This window comes from Meleagris gallopavo, chromosome Z (assembly GCF_905368555.1).
Source record: "Meleagris gallopavo chromosome Z, MGAL_WU_HG_1.1, whole genome shotgun sequence".
Lineage (NCBI taxonomy): Eukaryota > Metazoa > Chordata > Aves > Galliformes > Phasianidae > Meleagris > Meleagris gallopavo.
The window spans coordinates 54774438-54800384 of record NC_139435.1 but is presented as its reverse complement, the minus strand read 5'-3'; the positions used below and the strand labels follow the sequence as shown (position 1 = coordinate 54800384).

Sequence of the window (25947 nt, the reverse complement as noted above, 5' to 3'; positions counted from 1 at the left end):
CTTAGGCTTTTTAAACGGTTCTTGCTACTATATCTTTCCTCCTTCGTTTTCCACATTATGTATTTTTTCTTCAGAGAACCATTTCTGAGGTTTTCCATCACTACAGCTGCAACACAAGGAGACACACTTACGGAATATGAGGGAGGACAAAACTACTGGTACCACAGTGGGTCTGCTTAAGAGTTACTCATGTCAGATGTCAGAAAATAGCTTAACAGAAGCAGAATGAAATGTTTAAGATGGACTACAATTTCAAGATGAAAAAAAAGAAGAAACAAAAAGTACCTCTCTACTCAATTTTAACTCCTAAAAGCTCTCTAAGGGCTTTTAGCTGGATTAACAATTTTGCTTTTATCTATTAAATTTGATGCTAGCCACTGCACTTTTACCTGCCATAAACACACAATTTCAGAGGAAATTCACCATAAAATATACACTTCTAAAGTTACAAATAAGCTGCTTCGTCTTCAAACAAGAACACAGTTCAAATCAAAATGAACATCATCTTCAAGGTACTCTTTTTTTTTCAAGCTACCTACCAACATGGAAAAAGGGAATAATCATGAAAATAGAAATTAAAAAGCAATACAAAGTTCCTCACGTGTAATAGGATGAAGTCTTCACGAACAACAGATATTTCCCTGAAAAAAGGGACTCCTCAAAAAAACATCAGATAACAAAAAGTTCTGGAGAACAATGAAATGTTCAAGGGAACTTAGTATCCTAAACCTAATTCCAAACATGAAATTTTGTACAAGAACTCTCTCACTACAAAAATACACTAAAGCATTGTTAGATACAAACAGAAATTTAGTTAGGCATTAGCTTTGGCAAAACACCCACGTTACTATGAAGTCAGAAGCATCATTGACTAAGTGTGAAACAGCTGAAAATTGTTGCTAATAGAACTTGTTTAGTTTTCATTGCAGAAGAATACAAGTCAGGATAATGGGTTTAAAATTGCATTCTTAATGCATCTGGCTGTCTGTTTTTTTATTTTTTATTTTTAAATAAAGTCATGATATTGCTCTGAATGACGTCCAAAAGATGACTTTCAAATCCTATAGCAATTAGGAATTAATCCTAATATCCACTACCTTCTAGAAATGTTGTTCTACTATTACTACCTCCTTATTTACACGTAAGGCATAAAACTACGCTGATCTTACAGAAATCCTGTCACTAAATGGAAGACACCGAAATCTTCAAGAACGAAGCAGAAGATAATCTGAAAGGTTTCACTACTGCAATAAAAGCTCTAATCAGCAATATATTTATAACTTAGGCCTCCAAAGCTCATGGCATAAGCTTAGTTACTGCCTTGCTAAATGTGACAAATCTGATGAAGAGTAACATAAAGTAGAAAATCTATCTTTCTTCTGAAATGAGATTCTAATATGACATTCAACTGTTTCCAAAATCTTGAGTTTGCTTACAACACTAGCAGACTTCTAGCTGAATGCTGCATCATACTCAGTATGTTAGGCTGAACTGAAACCCAGCACCAACAGAACAATTACTCTGATATACATATTCCTTGGCACTTGCCTATAAAACTTATCCTTGCTCTTGGACTGGTAATTACCGAGACTTTATTTTTCACCAATACTGCCAATTTTTTTTTTTTTTTTTTTTTAAGCATGCAACCTTAGGGACCTTAGTCAATCTGAACCTTTCAACTTCTCCCACAGACATAAGTACAATTTTTTTGATTCAAGTACCCATCATTAAACTACTCTTCAAGAGAATACTGTCAAACTCATCCTGTTCACAAGTACCTAATATTGCTATATTTACCACTGCCAAATACTGAGCAAAATCATCCTCTTATCTTCAACAGTCCAAATACAAAAATGTTGAAATTCAACTTGTCAGAAATATTAACGGTGCTTTTTCCTCCTCCTCCAGTGGATCAGAATTCTTTGACTTATTCTTTTAGAAAGATAGGTAAGGAGTAAAGAGTGATCACAAGCAAAATAAAAAACAGTCCATCTCTGGATACTTGCCTAAAGATTTCAGGTACAGTCCACCTATCAACAGCAAGACCTACTGCAAGTACTAAAAGGTCAAGACATAAGCAAAAACAGTTGTCTGAATGCCCAGAATAACACAGTTTGATTATCTTTCCTTCATTAGTCATGTTGTCATCTTTCACTATCAAGCAACCAAGTAGCCTTACATTATCTGCACACTGAACTTTCAGAAGCAACTTGGCACAAACATACGCAATCATATTAAAGGATTGAAAGGATTACCTTCTATTATTATTTGAATCAAGACAAAAATTTTGTTTTTGCAGGCTGAATCACAAAAATCAAACGCCCATTTTAACACACAAAACTTTTTCAGAAATCAGCAGGGTAGCAGGCGTTTTAGGCTCACAAATTTAGGCTTTAAATACTGAATTCTAGAAGCTGCAGCTGCAAAGAAGGACATGCCAAATTAAAAAACCTAGAACGTGAATACTGTGTTACGAAAATACCACTGACATCAAGTGGTGCAAATCAGAACTGCAACACTAAGCCATGAAAGAAGTCACCCTAACGTGAATCTCCAATTGATGGTATATTTGAAAGGCGAAGCATTTAAGAAAAAAATCTATATTATTAAAATTCCAAGTGTATCAGTAAGGCAACTTATAATCTTGCAGTGTCGCTGACAGAAGTAAACTGTTTCACTTATCTTTTCAACAAAGATTAGAGCTTCAAAACTATCAAGATACCTTCCCTAGCACACCTTCATTCAAGATCCTTAACAGGCTTGAAAGAAAGGTTCATCTTCTTCAAAAGAATTCCGTGAAAAGTAAACAAATAACCAGAAGATCAGAACAGAGAACCCTATGAGTAATTCACAATGTTTTACAAATGAGTAATCCACTTCAAACAAACAAGTATTTTTAGGAATCTGTGAAAAAAGTCAACTGGACAAGAGTACTTTGGAAGTCATTCTGTTAGCCTTCTGAAAGGCAGTCAGGCAAGTAGGAACTAATACAACTAAACACCCAAAAAGGAACTTTAAAGAAGTGTGTTTTCAATGGTGTCAACTGTTCTACCAGTTAAGAGATGGAGAACACGTCCCTTCCCCTCCTGCTGCCTCAAGAACAAGTCACAGAAGAATTACAGCTTCTGCTGCATGCAGAATGTAATTACAGTAACAAAAGACTGCCACAGCTATGGTCTTACCCAACACTGTAAACTCACTTAGCAATTGCACGCTGGTTGAAAAAAGGAAGAACAGCCACAAGAATGCTTTAAATGTTGTCTTACAGCATAAGCTCCCAAACATAGCAACCTTTACATCAGACTAACAAAGCAGCAACTATAAAAGTAAAAAAGAAGCTCATTATTTGAGAATACTCCCCTCCCTCCCCAAAAAATCTGATATCATGAAGTGTGACTTCTTCAAAAGCGTTTAAAAGACTCATGCTTCAAGAAAGACTTTTTACCCATTTTCCTGAATATTCTTTTTAATTAATTTTCACCACAACTAAAAGAGTTCTGATGCTTCTTACCACTTCTGTTGATGTTTCCGCATGCTCAGAAGTAACGTGTTCTTGAAGAGTTGTTTCTGTATGACCCATTTTTCCACAATAAGGACAAGTGAAAGACTGTGGCTGCTCTACAGAGAAAGCTTCTCCACCATAGTACAAATCTGGAACACAGAGTGTTTAAACACAAGTTACTTCAAAGCATTACAGTCATTTACTTTGTTCATGTAACATTTCTTTATGTACTTGAGTGTAGTACCACTGACAACCTGGAATTTAACTGAAATTGCCATTTTTATTCTTCACAAAGGCCATATGCTGACATTCAAGACGCCTTCAATTACTGATGACAAAAAAGTCAGAATACAGTTCATTAGTTCATTGTCATTAGCAAACATACAATTTCCTAGTAGTCAGTCGAAGCAAAGAGTCCTGGCTGCTGCCGTTGCCAATTCTTCACTTTTCTATCACCCTTGCTGTCCTTGGTACAACATCACTATAGCATTCTTAAATCACAAGTCAAGATTTAAATTCAGAAGTCCTCTGATTCCATAATCAGTATTTGTGCCATAACTAAGCAATTGTTTATCATGCAAGAAAGAAATCTAACTGCTACATGCTGGTTTTAGTAGTATGGGTTGAAGTCAAGCACTGACGAAACCACGTACTTTTGAATGGCTAACTTAACAGCTCTTCATATCTATCAGGACAACGTAACAAATTATGCAATAAATAATGCTTTTCCTCTCTCTTTCTGTCAGAAGTTACATATTTTACAGGAAACATGAACAAACTTCACATCCACATCGAGATTAAAAAACACACCTTTCTTGAGCAATTTGTTTAAGATTTATTTACTAATATTTTCCTAGGATTCAATCATAAATAAGTGGAAGATATTTTCAGTGAATTATAAATATTGCTCTATAAATTTAAAAAAGGCTAAATCTGTAGAGCTAAAAGAACATGTCCTGCATCCCAAGATAATATCAATCTAATGTATTAGGAATATTTCCTTCTGGAAACAGAAGTTACCACTTCCCAAGGTTTATTTCATCTTCTGCTGATGGCCTGCTTTTAGGAAATGACGAGGAAGATAAGCATTTCTTTTTTTGTAGCCATACAGAATGCTGAAGCTAGAAATACATGTACCTACACAGTCTATTATATTAACAGACATTACCTAAATTACGAGGGCTAACACTCCAAAACCAACACAGGAAAATATGTATTAATAACACACCAGCACAGAGTTAAAGATAGCGAATGAACAAAGCTCTGCAGATAGAACACATCACAGAACAGAGGTTATGTTCAGTAAGTCTCTCTTTCCCTTGCTCTGAAAAAGGGCTTCCAGAGACTTTGAGAGCTGGAGAGTAAGAAATTAAAGATGCCTTTTCAACAGGTATGTTAAGTATACCAAGCAGATAGGCAGCTATACCAAAACATTTCCTAACGAACACACATTTTTTTAAGTGGCCGAACAAATTAAGCATCACAGTTTGATACCGTGCTAGACCTAGGTTAAGTTATTCTTAAGTACAAATGGAGAAACTTATGTCCAACTATCCAAAGCAAAAAGTTCCCTTCCTAAATGATGAATCAACCATGTTTACAGAATATGCAATAAAAAGTCACATGATAAGCAGTTTCAAGACTGAGGCGTGGTAGATAATGTTCTCTGGAATAATTCAGAGAATGAGGGGTGGAGTCCCCACTGCCACTCCAGTAAATAAATTTTATTGAGAACTCTTAAGAAATTTTCCCCTAGTGTCACATTCAGACTCCTATTCTGATGTTGCTAAAAACAAGAATGGAGGTATAAAAAAAATTGCCAATATGCTGCAGCTTAATCAAAGATAAAGGATTTCAATATACATCATTTCAAACAAAGAAAGAACAAGGTTTTTATAGAAAGTTCTGAAAAGTTGCTAAATTGCCTCTGGCTGCATCAAGTATATGCAAAGGGGAACAAATACACTTACAGAAAAATATATTCAAAAGGAAAAGATTCAAAGATGACTGTTGACTAAGATAAATACAAAAAGCTTCGGTTACAACTGATGAAAGAATCCTTCATAAAACTTTATTTGGACAAATTCTAAGTAGAGAGGCTGATTACACAAGTTGTCACTGTGTGTACTGATCTTAAGATAGTTATGAAGAATTCCAAATTTAACTCTATTTAATCTCTTCATATGAAAACACTATGCTGTTCTCTTAAAGTAATTCAGCAATAACTTCTGCAAAGAAATCCGTATACCTGTGTGAACAGCAAAAATGCCAAACACACACTCTAGAAACTAATGACTGCTCATTCAGTTGATCCTTTGATTTCCCTAAAGTATTAGGACCCTCATCATGATGATTAAATATTAACATAATGATTGGAAAATTGAGATTTTTTTCTGCAGCAAACACATACAGGAGCACCAAGGCTCTCTTCCTCTAAGGATCCTTCTTGGCCAAGGAGTCTTATTCCTGTAAATTTTCAAATACTGGCACCTTTTTATCGGTTTGGATGTAAGAAGACAACAACTAAAGATGGCAAGCTAACAAAAAGGAGCAAATATTATTGTTTAGAAGACTTATGTATCAAAGCAGCTTCCATATCTACAAAAAATTCCTTGACATTATTAGGTGGCCTAAAAGTCTCTACATATTTTCAAGTAAAGGACTAAACAACATGGAACCATTAACAATCTAAAGACAGTGGTAAATAGATTAGCATGCAGGTAAATATCTCTTTCTTACATAAGCTGTTAGCTCAGTACAGATGTCAAGACTCCCAGCATTATACACTCCCAACATTATACACTATGATGGAGAAGAGAGGTTTCACAAGTGCTGCCAAACTCTGTCTTTCTGGCTTTAGAGAATTTCAAGTGAGTCATTTATTAATTACAAAAAACCTAAAAAATTAAAAGTTTGAGTTCCTTTCAGCTTCCTGATTACGCTCTGTTATGTTCTCCCACATCTTTCCACATCCTTTTTATAAGTCATGTATAATATACATGCCAAACAAGTATGGCTTTCATCTGCAAGAAAATACTTCAAAAAGTACTTATAAGAAACAAAAGCAGTAACTGGCAAACATAACTTTTTTTTCCCTTCAGAAGTTCTTATCTGCATTTTTTTTCCTCCTTAACTTCAATCTCCTTCCACTGTTTACAAGCAAGCTTCTGCATTTTTTTAACCTAAAATACAGAATTTTTTTTTTTAAACTATAGCTAAAATTTATATGAAAACAGAATGATGATTAAGTGCTATTATGATTAGAAGCAGTCTGGGGATAAATGAGGAAATTGCTCTTCTAATGCAATAGGCCCATTACCAATTATCATTCCTTGTGGCCACAAAGAAATCTTTCAGATAATGCATTTTGATGGTTTCCAAGTACCTTTCTATAAAAAAGTCGAGGACAAAACTCTTCAAACTTCTCTGAACCTCTTCTCAGGAGAGCTAGAAAGGCAGGTAAGGCTGCTCAGTTAAAAAAAAAAAAAAAAAAAAAAACAACAAAACCAACAGATGAAATCATTCCTAAAGGAGAAGGTTTATACCCCTCTGCTGATCAGTTAGGGGAAGAACATGAAAAGAGTAAGAGGATTGAAATATTGTTTAAAAAGATGACAACCACAGTTAATGAAGGTAAGACTTCAAGCTCAACAAGTTTAAAAATTATAGCTCCTCTTGAAGAAAATTGATTTTATGTGAAAACTCAAGCAAAAAATGAGCAGCTCTGTGTTATCATCCATCTATAGTTACAGACCACTTGCATTTAACACAAATCTTTAACTAGTACACTCAGTAACTTGGCAGGAGGCTAGTAATGAAACAGAACTACAATAAGGTCCCTCAGATAAAATCTGACTTTGATATAGATGATGCAAGACTATGTTTCACAACAGCTTGTACTTGCTTTTAATATATTCCTTTACAAGGATACATGCTTTAATCTTAATTTTTTTATATGAACAACTTCATTTCAATTTGGTGTATACATATAAGTAAAAATATTGGTCTTAAATTGCAGTGTATTTACTTGAAATATTTTTTGACAGTGTATCAAGAAAATTAACAGAACATATTAAAAGTAATTAGACTGTTTCTGTACCATTCATTAAGCAATCATATTATTCAAAACATTAGTCTAAAAATTGCTGTTTGCTCTGTTTTGCTGCGTGTTTTCTGAACCAAACCAATCTAAAGCTCGTCTAATGCTTTGCTACAGACATGAAGAAAAAATTTTTAGGAACACTCTATACATCAAGGAAGGGACTTACACTATCTTAACAAATTCTGCTCAGCCTACTCTGAGCAGGCAGCGATTGACATGCTGCCAGGGCAGGTCTGGGAGCAGGCGCTCCGCCTTGGCAGAGGAGAGCTGGGCAGGGCCAGCCATGTACTGGGGAGCTGTGAGCAGGGCAGGGGCTCCATTCTATCTATGCAGGTCTCATCCAGGCTCTGTGTCCTATCTGTGGCCTCCTGGTGGAGGAAAGGTATCAAAAAACTAACATGAGCTCAGCAAAAGGCCATTATGTGAGGTCTGAAGCACTGCCCTGTGAGGAAAAGCAGCAAGCCAAGGCTAGTTTGGCCTGGAGCAGAGATAGCTTTGCGGCACTTGCTGTCTCCACACCAACAAAGATGGGACAAAGGGGACTAAACTAGATTGTTCTTCAATGTGGAACACTACTGAAGGACAACAGGTTATCAGAAAAATGTTTCCCCATCACCCAGCGGTGAAAGCAGTGGAACAAGTTATCAAAGAACAGAATCCATTAAATTGAGTTGTCAGGAAACTACAAACATCACAGAGTCCAAATGTCAGACTACTTTGGCAGAGTCAAAAACATATCACTGTGAACATCTTCCAAATGACTCTTATACAGAGAGGAACAGAACTAAGTTTATAGAAGAATCTAAGAAGTCTGTTCTAGTGTCAAACTATCAACAGTGTTTTCTTAATGTCTAATCTGAATCTTCTCTAACATAGCTTTGAATCATCTCCATCCTTGGAGGCAGAGGACTGGGCTAGGATCTGATTAAATTGGTCTGACCTCAGAGTCAACCCTGCTAACAGAATCGTGGAATAATAAAGTAGTTTGAGTGGGAAGGGACCTTAAGCCCATCCAGTCCCAAACCCATACGTGGGCTGGGCTGCCCCCCACCACCTCAGGCTGCACAGGGCCCGATCCAACCTGGCCCTGAGCACCCCCCAGGGATGGGCTTCTCTGGGCAGCCCATGCCACTGCCTCACCACCCTGAAAGATTTACCCTTAACACCTGATCTAAATCTCTCCTCTTCTAATTTAAAACTTTCTCCCTTGTCCTATCACTATTCACCCATATAAAAAGTTGATTTCCCACCTGCTTATTAGCTCCTTTTAAGTATGGGAAGGCTGCTATGAGGACACTCCACAGCCTTCTGTTCTCCAGACTGAACAAGCCCAGCTCCCACTCCGTTTTCACAGGAGATGTGCTCCAGTCTTCTTATAATCTTTGTAGTCTCTTATGGACCCATTCCAACAGCTCTATATCTTTCCTGAGCTGGGAACTCTGGGAATGCAGAACTCCAGATGGGGCCTCACAGAGGACAAAGTACACACGGACAATTCCCTTCCTCTTCCTGCTGCTGCCTCTCTTTTGATGCGCCCCAGAATCAAGTGGCCTTCCAGGCTGCAAGTGCACACTCTGGCTTATATCAAATTTTTCATCTACCAGGAAATCCAAATCTTTCTCAGCAGGGTGGCTTTCAATGAACTCTTCTCCCAGTCTATAGACTTCTTATACCAGAAGGTTGGACCAGAGACCCACATTAGTTCTTTCCAACCAAAATTAGCTCTGATTGATGCTATGACGAAATGATGCAGCCATAAAGCTTCACTAGTCATCCAGATTCCAATATTCTGGAAATCATAGATGCTGTTCTTCTCTACAGGTTGGAGGGATCTACTTCCAACTGGTAAGATCTCCACTCAGCTTGTTAGAACTCTCCCATTTATAACTACACTTGCTAGAAGAAAATGCTAACTGAAGCAAAACCTAAAAACACCTGATAATTCTTCCTTCCATGACCTAGGCTGCATCAGTAAGAATAGCAATCAAATCAAGGGTTGTTGATTATCCCACTTTACTAGGCACATGTTAGGTCGCAACAGATACAGAGGATCCAGCTTCACAATCTCCAAATCAAGACAGACAACAAAAATATTATGAAGTTTTGAACAGGGCAGTGGGAATGCATGCTTGCATGTGCATGTGTTCAGCAAAATGGATAGAGGGCTGGACATAAGAAAACATGGAAGGAATGAGGTTCATCAACCCCAGAGAAGACTCAAAGGATATCTAATCTCAGTCTTCCATGAAGGCTACACTGAAAGAAATGCCTCCTATTTTATTATGTTGGGCCATGACATCAAAGGCAGATGATGGTGGTACAGCAGCAGAGGTTGAACCTTACCAAATATCACCATTACATTTTGTCGCTGACGTAGATGGTAGCAGAGGGGCAGTCTGACATAGAAGTGAATATGAAGCAGAGTTACCTAACGGTATTTCCTCCATGTACAAAAATAGGCACCAGCTGACATTCATTCAGCTGACTTGATGAACATACATGAAGACCAACAATGGACATAAGCACAAAGAGGTGGTGGGTGGTGCATTTCAGAAGTGATTGCAGTAGGTTATCTCTACTGATGCGGATGTTTACAAGTGTGGCCTGCAGGCTCCTTTTCATTGCACGAATAACAGTGATGATTGTAATGAATGAGCACTTTATAGTTGAGAATTTGCTCGGAGAAGGGCAGTCTGACAGAATGGCATGTGACATGCAAATGCAGATGAAGGAAAGACATGTCACTGAATTCTTCCAGAAGGAAAAAAAGGCACTGACATTCATAAATGCCTGCTTAACATCTACAGAGACCAAACAATGGATATGAGCATAATGAGGCAGTAGGTGGTATGTTTTAGCAGCGGTGACAGCAGGTCATCTCCACTGCTGCAAATTTTTGTGAGTATGGCATGCAGGCCCTTGTTCATCACTAATTTTCATAGCTAATAGTGGTGACTATGTTGAAAAATAGTATTTTATGCTGAGAATGTCCTCTATTAAACAGTGTTATTGTGCTCTTTGTATCTGTTGTAGTTTCCATGGAAATAAATAGGAGGCATTACTTTTGGAGTGACCAGAAGGTAGTTCTAGAGGAAACAGTCACTCTCTTGACAGAGTAAGAGCCTGCAGGGATGAGATGCTTCAGGAGGAAGCTCCACATGGATAAAAGGGGAAAAACAAAACAAGAAGAAAATGCCCACCAACTTACAAAGTGAGCAGCAAGTGTTGGAAAAGGTTGTCTGGAAGTGGTAAAAATTCATATTAGGAAAACATTCTAGGCTTGGCGGGACAGGGCATTCAAGACCCCACTGCCAACAGAAGATTCCATCAGATGATATCTAGAGTCCCTTCCCAAAAAAACTTGACTCTTCCACAATTCTGTGACTTAGCAAAACATGTGTTTACTAGATAGATCTTGTTCTAGCAGTTGAAAACCACAGAAACCTCAAGGCTAATTCCAGTTAATCCAGTCAGAGCTCACATTGCACATTATTAAGGGTCTCCTCATTTAAAAAGCTCATTTTGCCCCAGATGCAGCCACAAAAGATGTCAAGGCCTTTGTGACATAAGCACCAGAAGTAGAAATTGAATAAATGTTTATACAGTACTATACAGTACTTTAATAAAAGTAATATAAAAGGATTCTGGTAGGGGTTTCTATTAACAATTTGTATTACCTTGCCTTTACAACAGTGTGGTTAACGTGGACACATGTATGGTAACACACATAAATCATAAAGCATTCTAACAGATTAAAATTCTTTTTCAGGAAAAAGAAAACCATGATATTCGCTCTGAACTTCTACATTGCCCTAATCAGTACCATCACTGCAATGACCAACAGTATCTGGCAAACCTGTTCTTAAAACACAAACCTACTGCAAGTTCTACTCTTTGACCTCTCACAAATACGTGAATTTATTTTATGCTTTAGAAGTGAAGCTTAATATGATATGTATTTTAAACTCTATCCACATTATGAGATTATTTTAACCTCCGTTTGTTAAAGAATGAAGCATCTTATTAACAGTGTCTCTGTAAAGACTGAAAAACCTCACCCACCTTCCAAATTAATACTATCCCATACTCCCAACTTCTGAAAGACAGATATGCCAATAGGATGGTTCAAGACAGGTTGCCAGAAATCGCCAGGCCTTCTTACTCATTTTCAGTGATCTTACATGTGCTCCTATACTAGTTTTAAGTCCCCAGGGAAGTAAAACAAAAAAACACAATGACAACTGAAGCTCACTGAGAACACCTGGAGAAATCCATCTTCTGGAATACACTTTGCAGCTTTATTACTGTGCCTACAAAGCCTCAAAATTTACCAGAAGGTAAACAATGTCATTTTCCTCTATAGTGAAGCAATCCCAGATATTTAGAATTGGTCTACATGATTAACCATCCACTGTAAGCCTGAACCTTGTTCACAGCTTTAAAAACAGTATACAAAAGTAAATTCTACAGTTGTCTGCATACAGGCTGTGGGAGCCCAACTTTCTGGCACCAAAAGTAATGCTTATTTATTTCCATGAAAACTACAACAGATGCAAAGAGTACAGTAACACAGTTTGATAGAGCACATTCTCAGCTACAAAATACTATTTTTCAACATGGTGACCACCATTAGCTATGAAGATGAGTGATGAACAAGAGCCTGTGTGCCACACTTGGAAAAATCTGCACCAGTGGAAGTGACCACTACTGAAACATACCTCCCACTCCTCACTGCGCTCACATCCACTGCGTGGCCTCCATCAGTGAACGTCAGTGAGTGCCACAGTTTCCACAAGGAAGAATTCAGTGACACAGCTTTGCTTCATTTGGACTTCCATGTCAGCTGCCATTCTGTCAGACTGCCCCCCTGCTGCCATCTGCCACATGGCAATAAGAAGTAATGGAATACTGGTGAGAAGGTTCAACCTCTAACTGCCGCATTTCCTGTACTTCATACTTGTAAACAGTTCCTCACAGACTTTGTAGAGTCAAAACACCATGACACAAATAAGGAGGGGCTGTGAAGTGACAGATATTTCTTTCTGGTAAGAGAGGTTTTTTGTTTGTTTTTTCTTTTTTAAACAGAAGTCTAGTGAAGAGTTCAATGTCTGATTACAACTCTAAATATTCCATTTCAAAATCTGGTAATTCATGTCAACTGAAAATAGAATTGTAAATATACCAAAAATTGATTTTTCCAGCAATCCTGACATCTGTTCTCAAAATCCTTTATGAAAACAGCTAACACAGCTCCATATTCTTCACTGTTCATGGGACTGTATTTTGGTAATGTATCAAAATGTACAAACTTATTTACCATAACGATGCTCAGAAATCAAGCCATGTAAAATTTCCAAAATTCATTTACTTGCTCTTACTATTTCAAGAGGTCATAGTAGCACAAACACTAAACGAAGGAAGAGTAGCCCTGAGAATCCCACTACATACCACTTCTCTGTAACCTTCTATTACTTTCCTGAATTCTTCACATTAGACACAAACAAAATACATTAAACCACAGGACACATTTGTTCATCAAGGACTTTCAAGACAGAACAACGCAAGCTGCAAGAAACAAAATCTATCTTCTAGACATTGTTACAGTTTCATGACAGGCAATTTTTTAAATTTTATTTTATTTTATTTTATTTAAGAGGCAAGTGTTTAGAAGGTTTCTTCACTGCAGTACATTCAAAGTTTTGGTATTTAATATTAACTTAAGGCTCTACAGCAAACAAGTTTCAGCCCTCTTTTCCCTGCGCATTATGAACATGTAGTGTTCATGGCAATGCTGTAATATTAGCCCATGTGTAAAACACAGTAATAGCAATTGCTGGAAGGCAAATCAGTCAGAACTGTACTTTTCTAATAGTGACCAGATCTCTAAATTAACATACAGTCACACAGAGACTTTTAACTAATTACTAGGACCAAAAAAAGTCTGAGAAAACACACAGTCTCATAAAAAGTCTGAGAAGCTAAAATAATTGCATGCATTTCTGATTAATTAATTAAATACTTTATTTTCCAAACCCTGAAATCCCAAGGCCTGGATTTCTGAAGTCAAGACAATGCAGTGTCAGGACAAGCAGAGACCTGAGAATTAGGAGAAAGCGAAAGTTGTTTTGAAAAAAGCAACTGTATATTCCCATATCCAGCTGTTCTATAATATTTGAATCAATGAAGAAATAGATTTTACTTCCATTATTATCAAAAACGTAAAGAAACCTACAATTCATAAAGCCTTAGCTTTGAAGTGATCCTATACAGTTTTTAAGAAATCATATTTGAAGAGCTCAACATGAAAAACCATACAGCTGGTTTAGCAAAAAAATATTAAAATATGAGCACTCTGGGTTTAGAATAAATATTTATCTCACATACCACATCACCAACATTTGAGAGTAGAGGTTTCATTCAGAAGTACCTCCTGAGTTTCAGCCTTGCTGTCACACATTCTTCTGCTTACTTGAGTTATATGTGACAAATGTGTTTTTAAATACTGGTGTGGTTTTGCTATCAGAAATAATTTTGCAATTAGTGGAACTTAAAACAAATCCCCAAATAATTACATATTACTTCCCATTCCTAGTCCTTTACATTCAGCACAGCCAGTCATTACTTTTCTGCACCAACAAACCCATATAAACGAGCAGAGAATAACATTTCTCTGGAATCTTAACAGGATTTCTCAGCTTCCACTCTGTGTTACTTGCAAGTAAAACACATTAAATTAGGAAGAATGCTCCACTTTTTGAATAGGAAGCCAGCAGTAGTCACTATTATCAAATATACTTTATAGTCTGAAAATCTGCTGGAGACTAAAACTAAGATATTTTACATGCAAGAATCTTGTTTTTTTTTTTTAGAAAACTTGAAGGTGCTCTTATTTTAAATGTGCTAGTAGAAGAAAAAGCATTTAAGTAAAGTAGAAACATGAAAAATCCATATTATGTTTACTAACACAATAGGGCAAGACATGATTTGACTTTCAAGTTACTGCTTACCAAAATCTACTCTTGTTAGTATGCACTGCATCGGGTGGTCAGTTGTATGCCTCGTTGTTGTTGCACCACTTTCATAACAAGTTGCACACAGATCGTAATCGTAGCAAATTAAGCACTTGAATCGTCGACCTCGAAAATTTCCTTTTAAACATGCATCACAGCTGACACCTGTAAACAAATAAAAGAATAGCAAACATTTTTTCATGAAGCAGATGTGTTTCAATTCTACTCAACCAAAAAAATAAAGTACTCATCTCTGAAAAATGTAGCTTACATCTACACATGTGAATTTTAACATATATTTGCATCCTGCTCTTGAAAACAAAGATCTTGAATTCTGGAAGTAAAGTAGGGACAAACGATAAGACACAGCTTCCTGCAGGCAGATTTATTTGATAGTAGGACTGGTATTTCAACCATTCACTTAGGAGTCTCACTCTTAAAGAACAGCACACTGGTTGACCAAGGGGGGGAAAAAAAAAAAACAAACAACACACCACTGACAAAAATCCATTACAGCCCATCTGCCTTTACTTTCACATATTCTAATACTTTCCTTCTTAAAAGCACCATAATCACTCCTGACATTTTGTGTAGGTTACAAAGCAAGGCCTTTTCCTACTTAAAGTAACAGAAAAGATGGGAGGTTTTCATTTGTTTGGTTGGTTTGTTTTTGTTTGAAGTTAGGCTACACCAGATGTCTACATCATACTTCCCTCTGGAGCTCAGTCTTCACAGTCTGAGGCAGTCATATTATCAGTGTCAGAGTAAGACTCATGGCTTCTAAGGTTTCTTTTTTTCTGTGGTTTTCAATCTGTTAAATTAAATTTAATCTGTAAATTAAAGGCCTCCACAAAAAAAAAAAAAAAAAAAAAAGATCAGTGCACACACTATGGGCAAAGTTCTCACGCACATCTCTTTTACCATCAGCTAAGATCTGCTACTTGTAGCTCTGAAGAAGAGACCACAGTGATGTTTTTCTAGTCTCCCACTTTTTTTTAATCTAGTTGATAGATGACAGGTGTTAATTACAAAAACAGCCTGCATCAGCTCATTAACTGTGCTTTTTTTTGTTGTTGTGTTAGTCTGTAACATGTGAACAAAAGCTTTAATACGTTCAGTACGTGAATGCAACAATCATGCTTTTTTTTTTATCTACTTGATCAAAACAATTCCAATTGCACTTCTTGATGAATAATAGACATTATTTTATTCTTTTTTTCCTTCAGTTTCTCCACTTACAGTACTACATTAAGGCACTACCTCATTTCCAGCACCTAAGCGCTGTGCATCAGTATGAATACTTGAAGCTATGTCTTCAGTTGCCTTACAGAGTATCCAGCTTGCGCGTAACTCAACATGAGTTTTTCAGAAGAAGCTGCTTCAACAATGTCTTTGTTAACAGCCAGAAACTATATTTTCAGAATGTCGCTGTTAACACTGCAAGCTTTATAATCTCTCCCCTTGACCCCCTTTTCTCCAAATTTCCTTCCATTAAAGAATGCAACAATCTATTATTTGCACACTGAGAGCAACCTCATTTCTGAGGACATCTGCTCATTAACTGTAAAATTTCAGTGTTTTACACTGTTTCCTTTTTCATATTCAGATCTACAAAATTTTATATATGCAGCATTCAAATTTTACCAATATACAAAACACTTAGCAGCTACTGACAAGCTCTGTGAGTCTTTGTTGCCTACTAGCTACTAAGTACCTATAGTAGTCCGTCAACAAGTTAGCACCATACAGAAATAAGCAGGTTAATTTAACACAGAGTCTGTGGCAAAAGCTAACAACTTTCCAAACGAGGTGTTAAACCATGATTTTCCAGTAAGTCATACTTTCCCCACTTTTTTGCCTCAAACTCAAAATAGTTGATTTATTGCAGATGTCAGCTTCTTTGCAACTGCCAAACTCCTCCTGTCACATGTTCTCTCAAACATCCAGATAGTTCCTATTTTAGGAAAAACGTGTTTTTTTGGTTTTTTTGGTTTTTTTTAATTTTTCCCTTACACTTTTTCTTCATAACAATACTTCATGTCATTCTGAAGTACAAGTCTCCCCCTTTCCTGCCCAAAATACTGTGTAATTATTAATTTTTCTATAGAAAAATTCTACCATAAATGTGAATCGCAGTATACTGTTTGTATTTAAAACAAGCAACGAGGTTTTCAAACAACAGACTCAATTTTGCCTCCTACAATCAATACTGTATTGGAAAGTACTGGACCTCAGCTGAACAGAAAAAAAAGACATTAGTGCTAACTGTAGCCATTGCTGATGAGGATAGATTGAAAGAACAATAAAGGTAAACAGAAAGCAGCATTCTATGTCTCTCATAGCTAGCAGTTTGACATCCAACTCTAAACTACCACATTCTCCCCTTCCAAAAGGGGTCTGATAGCACTGGATGTACCATGCCAGTTTTACACCTTTTTGTGCGGCAAAGAAAAACATTCCTAAAGGAAATAAGTAAAAAAAATCCACACAATCAAATTAAAGCCCTTAGAGTAGGAACAAAACCTGTGTTTAAATTCCTAGATCTCTCATTAGATTTTTATTTTATTTTAAAGATATTCCATCAGTTACTCTTTTTCTTCACTTTCCAAAACAGTTTCACCAAAACTCAGGTCTGTTGCAGTTTTTCCTGTTGCTCTTTGGAAGCTTTGACTGCCAAAAACTCACCCATCCATCTCAATTGCAATCCAGAAACTGAAATACTCAGCCCAATAATCTCCTCTGACCCTATTCTTTCTTCTGTAGTAAACACTTTCATTTCCTTATGAAAGCTCTGATAGTTTATCATTTTTCTTTACAACATCTTATTTACAACTGAAATTACCAAAGTTCCTTTCTCTGTAAAACCCCCGAACACTCAAAAATACTCCTGCTAACGTATCGTATCATATAGTTCACCATATACCTATGCTCTAACATTTCCCTGAATTAATCTTACACTGCAAATTCAGCAGGCATATTACTGGCTCAAGACTGTCAGATTAGAATGGATGCACACATATTAATCACAAGTTTAAAGAAAAAAATGCTACAGAAGGGTTCACCGTGTGTTTGCTTTTGTTTCTGACTTCACACTCAAAAGAAAAGTCAAAACAATGTGTGACAAAGGTTTAGACAGTCAGGATGCAATTCTGACTTGCATAAAATGCTAATAAAGACTTAGAAAAATCCTTGAATGAAATCTTCTTAACCTGGACTGAATTGCTATTCAATGAGAACTTTAGATTCAGCTTCTCTAACACAACCATTTGGAATGAGCAAGAAAGATTCCCTTTGAATTTTCAGTTAATTACCACAGATAATCATCTTGGCTTCCTCAAGTCTTCTACACTGCTGCTGGAACACAAGTACTCATACTCCATAACATCTATCACATACTATTAATGAAAAATTTCCTGCCCACTAATGAAGATTTGAAAGAAACACTGTTCCACAAGGGGGTAGCATTGCGCTAAAACTTAAAGAGGCTTGCTTCATTTTGCCTTTAATTCTGATGGCTTCTTCAGCAACACTCCATTGCAATGTATAGCTGCAACTACACATTTTGAGCGAAAACAACCTGGAAATGTGCGAAAATTTCACTAATACTGTTTTTCTCCTTTAATAAAAATTCTTAATTTTATGCCAAATTGTTTCTCATCTTCACCTAATCAGAGCCAATTACCTCAGGGACAATACTGTCACAAAACCATTTTATCCATTACATGCTGAGTAGTAACACATTCTGAAACAAACACTGTTCCCATTCATTCTGATGGCCAAAAAATCATTTTCTCTTATGCCAAAATATCGATATTGCTAGGAATTAATGAAAACCAAAGCAACCTTTCCTACATTTAACAGGGTGTCATTATGTAACAGAATAATGCTGAAGAGATCTGGGGATGCTGCGCATGTTGGGATTAGCTTGTTTTACAATCACAAGCAAAGCTGAAGTGTAGCATCAACTATTACTTTCTGAACACTGGAAACCAATGTTATTTACTGCCTTGGACAGACACTCATTTGTAACACAGCAAAGGGCTACACTCCTTCTCTTATTTGTCCTCCCCAGATACTATGGGCATTTAATATTATTCTTGTTGTCCACTAAACTGTTCCAGATAAAAACAATCGGAGAAACTGCCCATACAGAACACGCAACACTGTTTAGACCAACCAGGAGACCCCAGAAGTATCAATGACTTTATAGTCTAAATGCAACAATCTTAAAAACCATTGTAATATTGATAAGTGAAGCAACAGTGGCATTACCTGTTTCAGTACTTCACACAGGAAAGCACAGAAGCTGAGCTCCACTCACCACCCAACAAAGCAAGAACAGAACCTTGAGATTCTCCTCAAAAAATGAAAAAGAAACTGCATTTGCCAAGAGCATTTAAAAGGTAGCTTCACACACACTTAAAACCTAGTTTAGATACCAGAACCTTAAGACATCTCATCTGAAAGCAAATATGGCAAAAAAACTCAGAAAATTGGTCTTCAGTACACCTTCCTTTTGGAACACTAAGCCTGCTTCCTGCTCAGGATGGATAAGATTTTAATGAGGAAGAGGTAACTGTTGCTTAATAAAGAGTATATAAATTATCCCTTCAAAGGGGAGCTAAAATGTGGTCAATTTCAACAGACACTACTTGCAAAGCAGCAGTACGAAGGGAATCCCCACAGAATACACAGATTACATTTGAAATCTCTTCTAAGATGGAAAAGTTCAGGAGTATGTTGTCAGATGCACCACTTCTGCATTTCACTAACAACCTGTCTTTGAGAAGAATCTGAGCTCATTACTTAGACTTCTCAACACATCACCAAGGCAAAAGCTATGCATCATTAGGCGAAGCCTGAAGGAGAACTTAGAAATGGTTTATTTATTACGTTTGATTTATTTTTGCTTATGAAGAACATACAGCCAAAGGTTCCCCACACAGACATACTGGAACATGTTCCTGTCTCAAGCAACGTAAAATAGCAGTACTTCGGATGAGTCACTTAATTTTTGGAAATCTCTGAAAATATCATCCACCAATCATTATGAAACATTCAAAAAAAGAGGACCACTGAATTCTTTAAGCACCCAACATAAAGTTAGCCTGTTAGTGATTTCACCTCCAAAATGGAAATGCAGCTACTTAAGCACTACTTCTTACTTTACATGGAGCACTGAGGTTTGCCCTTCTTGAAGGGCTGACAGAACTACACTAGTACTCCAAAATTTCAAAATTTCACCAGACAAAGCTCAAGGCCTGTTATTTTCTCAACTATCTTTCAAAAATTCTAACCTCAATGCAATTGAAAAAGAAAATACAGCTGTGCTGTCTTTATGGCTCCAATCTGTGCACTGCATTTCACTTTTATGTTCTGAAGATTACAAGTAATAGCTCTTTTAACATGCACCTGATGGTTTTCAGTGTAAGATGTTCTTTCAGTGGGCTTGTTTTTATTAAGTTTTCTTGATAGTAACCACCTTGTTTGCAGTCTACATGCCACAAGTCATCCTCTGACCTTAACACAATAAACTCAACCCAGTTTGTTTCGTTGCTTCCAGGACTAAAGATAGGAATATAGAAGCCATTTGATAACATTGAAAATACTATGCCAACCATTCCTCATTTTAGTACCTATGTCTTAGTGCAGTAACTGCTGATAAATTTGAGAGGTTAATTTCTAGGAATATAAACTTTTGTTGTTTCTGTGGATACCTCACCAGAAGTTTAGCAAAGCCACAGAAGTCTGATTCTTACTTCATCTCACATAGTCTGTTTACTAAAACAGACTGTAAAAGCAAACATTGAGACCTACCACACTTAGCATACTCCATCACTCCTGCAACTCCAAGTACTGTACAGAGAATTCACACACTATATCCCTCCTTGAAGTACGGAAAATGCTCCACCCCCTCATATAGCCTGTGAGTAACAGACTCAATGCGCAGCAACATCTCCAAACAAATCTCATACAACTTTAGTTGCTAGGAGATTATGCAGATTTGCAGTTGGAAAGAAAGGGGAAGAAAGAAAGGAAATCAGGCCTATGTCAGACCAGAAGGTCAAGAAGGCCTTTGTTTTCTGAACAGCACTTCTCCTTCCTCTCTATGGTCTAGAGTGGAAAGAAGAGTCCCCTACATCTTGTCATTTCCCCATCCTTGACAAGTTTCATGAAGCTCACTTCCACTGCATCTGGGAATTGCCTAGAGCTGGTCCAAAGACAGTAGTGATGACCATGCAGCTTTCACCTTGTTCCTAATCCATGTAAGAAAGCTGCCAAAGGAAGTTTTTCTGTTAAGGCTATCATACTCTGCATTGTAGAACTTACACACAGAAAGTTAAGTCATTTAGTAATTGCCTCTTATTGATTCTCTAAGTGCCCAACATTATATAGGATTATATAGGTAGCAAATGCAGAAGCCCATAGCATCAGCTATCACCTATATGCCTTTACAATGAAACTGCCATTTTTTCCCCTTGGAGCTAGCTTATTGTTTCATCATGCCTTTAACTTCTTACAAAACAAGAACCTTAACATGACTTCCTCCACATATAGATCTACTTTCACTTCAGAAAAGTGCAGTAAGGCAATCAGGGAACAGTCACAGACTACAACTAGTAACTACAAACTAGTATTTGGCCAGGTAATTAAAATTAAGTCTTGTGTGTAAGGGATGAGAAAATTGTACTACTGAACTTCACAGTGCTTTGTCCTCATTTGAAATTTTCCAAATGTTCTAAGTCAGTCAACTTGTTCCTATCTCACAAAATGTTTTAATAATGCAATATTAAAACCAGACAAAGAACAAAGTAATAATCACAATCATATGCATTTCCTTAAAGCACCATAAAAAACACAACTTTGAAAGGGAGACCACCATATCTAAATGCAACAGTGAAGGCTGTTTTTCATAGAATCACCAGGGTTGGAAAAGACCTCTAAGATCATCCAGTCCAACTGTCCACCTATCACCAGTATTTTCCACTAGACAAACCACATTCTGCAGTGCAACATCTAAATATTTCTTGAACACCTCCAGGGACGAGGTGACTCCACCACCTCCCATTCCAGCACTTGACCATTCTTTCTGAGAAGTATTTCCTAACATCCAACCTGAATCTCCACTGGCACAACTTTAGGCCATTCCTTCTCATCCCATTGCAAGTTACATGGGAGAAGACTCCCACTTCACCACAACCTCCCTTTATGCAGTTGCAGAGAGCAATAAGGTCACCCCTGAGCCTCCTCCGCTCCAGACTAAAAAATCCCAGGTCCTTCAGCCATTCTCCATAAGGCCTGTGCTCCAGACCCCTCACAGCTTTGCTGCCCTTCTCTGAACATGCTCCAGGGCCTCAGTGTCTCTCTTGTAGTGAGGGGCCCAAAACAGAACACATCACTCAAGATGAGGCCTCACCAGTGCTGAATATGGAGTGACAATCACTTCCCCACTCCTGCTGGCTGCGCTATTTCTGATACAAGCCAGAATGCCACTGGCCTTCTTGGCCACCTGAGCACACCGCTGGCTCATGGTCAGTCAAGCATCAACCAATATCCCCCAGGTTTGCTTCCTCTGCACAGTCACTCTGCCACAAGCCTGTAGCATTGCCTACGATTGTTGCAGATAAAGCGTAGGACCCAGGACTCGATCTTGTTGAACTTCTATTACTCCTCAAATTACACTTGAAGAAATACAAATACTTCACTAGCATTTAGTATCTTAATTTAAAAAAAAATCTGATTTGGTTCTACTTTCAGGATTTAATACTCTCACGGGCAGGTTCTATGTACCTCTCACGTACCAATCATAGTGTCCAGTAGGTGGTATCACGCTACAACCAACACCAGGAGGTCCAAGAACAGTTTAGCCACCATTAAAGCACTAAAGCAAGCAAACAACAGGCAACATTTTAAAAGAGAAGCCTTGAAACACTGGTTTCACTAACTATCCTAGCTGAAACTGACTGAAAGGGGGAAGTTGCTTTCTTAGAACCACAGAGTACTACTAGCCAGCTAGTAAGATCTTGGCACACAACTTTTTTATTTTAAATATCACTTTTACCTAATAGAAAAACAATATGAATTTACTGAACATTGTCCAAAACAAATGATAAACCATATTAGTTCCATAGTTCACCTATCCTACTACAAAATCACTGCTGAAAAAGGCAATATAATACAAATAATTCTCCAAGATGAAATTTAACTATTACTCCTGTATTCTGCCCTGAAGTAAGCCAAAATATATTCTGCACAGGCGCGCACACACAACCTTAATCAGTTCTTGGCAACACCAATCATATATTCTCTCTCCTCAATGAGAGCAACAATGTCCTTTCTAAACATTTTACATACAACCCTGCAGATTCTTTTATCTCTTCATATACATCAGTAGGACACCATGCACATAAAGCTGAAATTCTCTACAGGCTGCTGAAGACCCTGAATTTATGAAGACAACATTTTACAAGAATCAATATGTTAGTCTATACTCCAAAGCAACAACATTCCTGACAAGCCAGGAGGAATCTGTCCCCATCCTCCTTAAAGAGATAACAACCACATTACTTACATTTTAGAGAAAAAAGACAGATAAAACACTGCAACTCCTGTACCGAAATGTGAAAAACAAGCATGGATGAATTTTAACAATCTTGTGGGAGTTCTGGGCAACTCCTTCTGGTAAGATGAGAAAGCAGCTGCAGGACATCAGTTAAAAACATTTTTAAATTAGTCCATCTTGTCTAAAGAATGCTTTATTTTGACTAGCAAAATATTACCGTGGAATCTATCTTGAAAGATCCTGCAGTAACATTTGCTATGGCCTCTAATTTTTGTTTTATTATTTTTACAAGTTACTGACAACACCACTAAAGACAAACCACTTTCTCAGAAACACGTTAGTAAAAAAAAAAAGCAAAAAGAATGACTGAAAAAAATCCTATTAAACAGTGACTGACACTTCAGGCTTTGTCTGCTTCATATCCTGATCAGGGACTTTATATATTGTCCTTTGAATTCACACACACAAAAAAAAACAGGTTACGGTTTTAACTCCTGGCCTCCTGCAGAACAAAGATGTCTTAACTAACACTACCATGAACTTCCAAACTTTTATATAACAGTAAGTGAAGTATCTTCACAGATGGAAGTATTACAATCAACACATCTAGACATTTAAAAACCAACAAAACTCTAACATGTCATGAAAACTAAATCACAGTCAAAGGTCTCAGAACGTACTTTACAGACCTTTAAAACAGAACTAAAAACTGCCATATACTCTGCAACGACTCATCAAGCAGATTTGGGCTTCTAATTGAATATTTCATACAATGCCTCAAGTCTGATCTTTCTACTAATAGAATTTGGCCCCCAAAACCCTCACAACATGAAAGCCTGCTACAGTACTGCAAATACATTAAAATTAAACAAATTTCATTTATTACAGCACAGAAAGTTTGTAATATGACAGCAAAGAAACTGGCACCAGTCACGATCTTATTTAACAATTCCATTAATCTGGGAAATGGCAAACAGCATGTGAATTCTATTAACAGAAAAATACTTAAACTGTGGAAAGCTGTAAACAGTGCCAGGGCAAGAAAATAACTAACAATATCGGGCTAAATCTTATACCTAGTAAAATCAGTGGCAAAGTTTCTCATTTAATAGAACAGGTCCAAGTTCCTGACTTGTTTTCTGGACTAAAGATAAATAGGTTAACAACATCAGCTGAAAAGGAATTAGTCTTGGAAGAACAACACCACACAATAATTGGTTCTACAGTGCAAGAAACGTGAAGAAAACTCTAAGGAGTAATAATACAGAAAAACTGGTACTTCTGCTGAGCCTTACCAGAACTACGCAGTCTTCACGTATTTTGATTAAGAAGAGAGAAGAGGAGGCTCAGGGGAGACCTCATTGCACTCTACAACTTCCTGAAGGGAGGCTGGAGTGAAGAGGGGTTTGGCCTCTTCTCCCAGGCAACAAACAGGACCCGGGGAAATGGCTGCAAGTTGTTCCAGAGGAGGTTTAGGTTAGACATGAGGAAAAACTTTTTCTCTCAGAGAGTGGTGAGGCCCTGGAATGGCCTGCCCAGAGAGGTTGTGGAGTCACTATCCCTGGCAGTGTTCAAGAGGCATCTGGATGAGGAGCTGTGAGATATGGTTTAGTAGCTTGTGGTAGCAGTGGTAATGAGAAGATGGTTGGACTAGATGATCTTATAGGTCTTTTCCAACCTTGTGATTCTATGATTCTAAATAAATTTTTCAGTTTTATTTTAACATTTTCAGATCAATCTAAAGCTCTGGTCCTTATTTCCTATTGCACTTTGCTCGATTTCTGCATGGAAAGGTAGTCTTTCACTGGATAAGCTGCTATCTCACATTCTCAAATGTTTATGAGAAGAATGCACACCCTCATACTTGTTCCTTGTTTAGTTAGTACCTTCTTGAAACACAAATATTTTTAAGACTGCTGTACTACACATGCTGGGTTCTCAATCGTGCTATGCGAACACATTTCATAAACACGCAGCTAGTTTTACCATGAAGATAACATAGCCTCGTAGCCCACAGAGGCTCAGCAAAGACGTTTGGGTACGAGCTTAAAACTCTCCATTTACCTTGGCAGCTTTCAAGGTGGTGTCACAGAGGAGCAGGGACAGAAAGAGACCCCTGGCCTGTTCAAGTCATCTATGGTACAGAACGCTGACACTCCCAGGGCAACTTCAAGCCTATTGCTACTTTAACAGGGTTTCTGAGCTCTCTGTGGATCATACAGGAAACAGTAAGCATTAACTGCTTTCCTTATAGAATCTGTACTAGAGCTGGCAGCTACTCACTGATGCATCACCCAGCTGAGCAGCTCAGCCCTTCATACCTACCGGCAATTTAACTTTTCTGGACAAAGGTTATGACACTTTACATAAAATACTGTCAACATAATATATGTTTTACTCATATGGATTTTTTTGTTTATTTGCAGTTTACACAGCAGAACTAAGCACAACAATTTAGAGTCAGTGGTACAAACAAATGAGAGACAATTTCTCTTGTGTATGGTTAGAGTTAGAAAACATATTAGAATTATTACAAGAAGAAAGCACAAGGATTCATAATTCTGTTAGTTATACACAGTCTCTTTAGTCTTCTTATATCCCAAGGTCTGCTTTGTCTTGAACATAGGTTATCAGATCCACTGAAAATATTTCCTTGGTATTTTCTCATTTCTGAGACATTCCTCAGAGTCCATGTAGCTTCTCTGGAGTTCCTGGATTAACACAAAGAGTCAGAGAATCATCATGGAAAAGACTTAAGATGATGAAGTCC

At 37.4% G+C, this 25947-nt stretch overlaps 1 protein-coding gene across 3 annotated transcripts in view; it reads right to left on the bottom strand.

Annotated features, from left to right (window-relative positions):
- KCMF1 (potassium channel modulatory factor 1) overlaps nt 1-25947 on the bottom strand; it is a 50532-nt gene that overhangs the window by 11820 nt on the left and 12765 nt on the right. For 2 of the 3 annotated variants that reach the window (XM_085213806.1, XM_085213807.1), the window contains exons 2-3: nt 14612-14779; nt 3512-3651 (exon numbers count right to left, since the gene is read on the bottom strand). In XM_085213806.1, coding sequence (XP_085069932.1) covers nt 3512-3651; nt 14612-14779 — 308 coding nt within the window. Of the gene's footprint in view, nt 1-3511; nt 3652-14611; nt 14780-18886; nt 18907-25947 lie in introns of those variants that run through there. The other variant, XM_085213808.1, reaches the window with a different exon arrangement.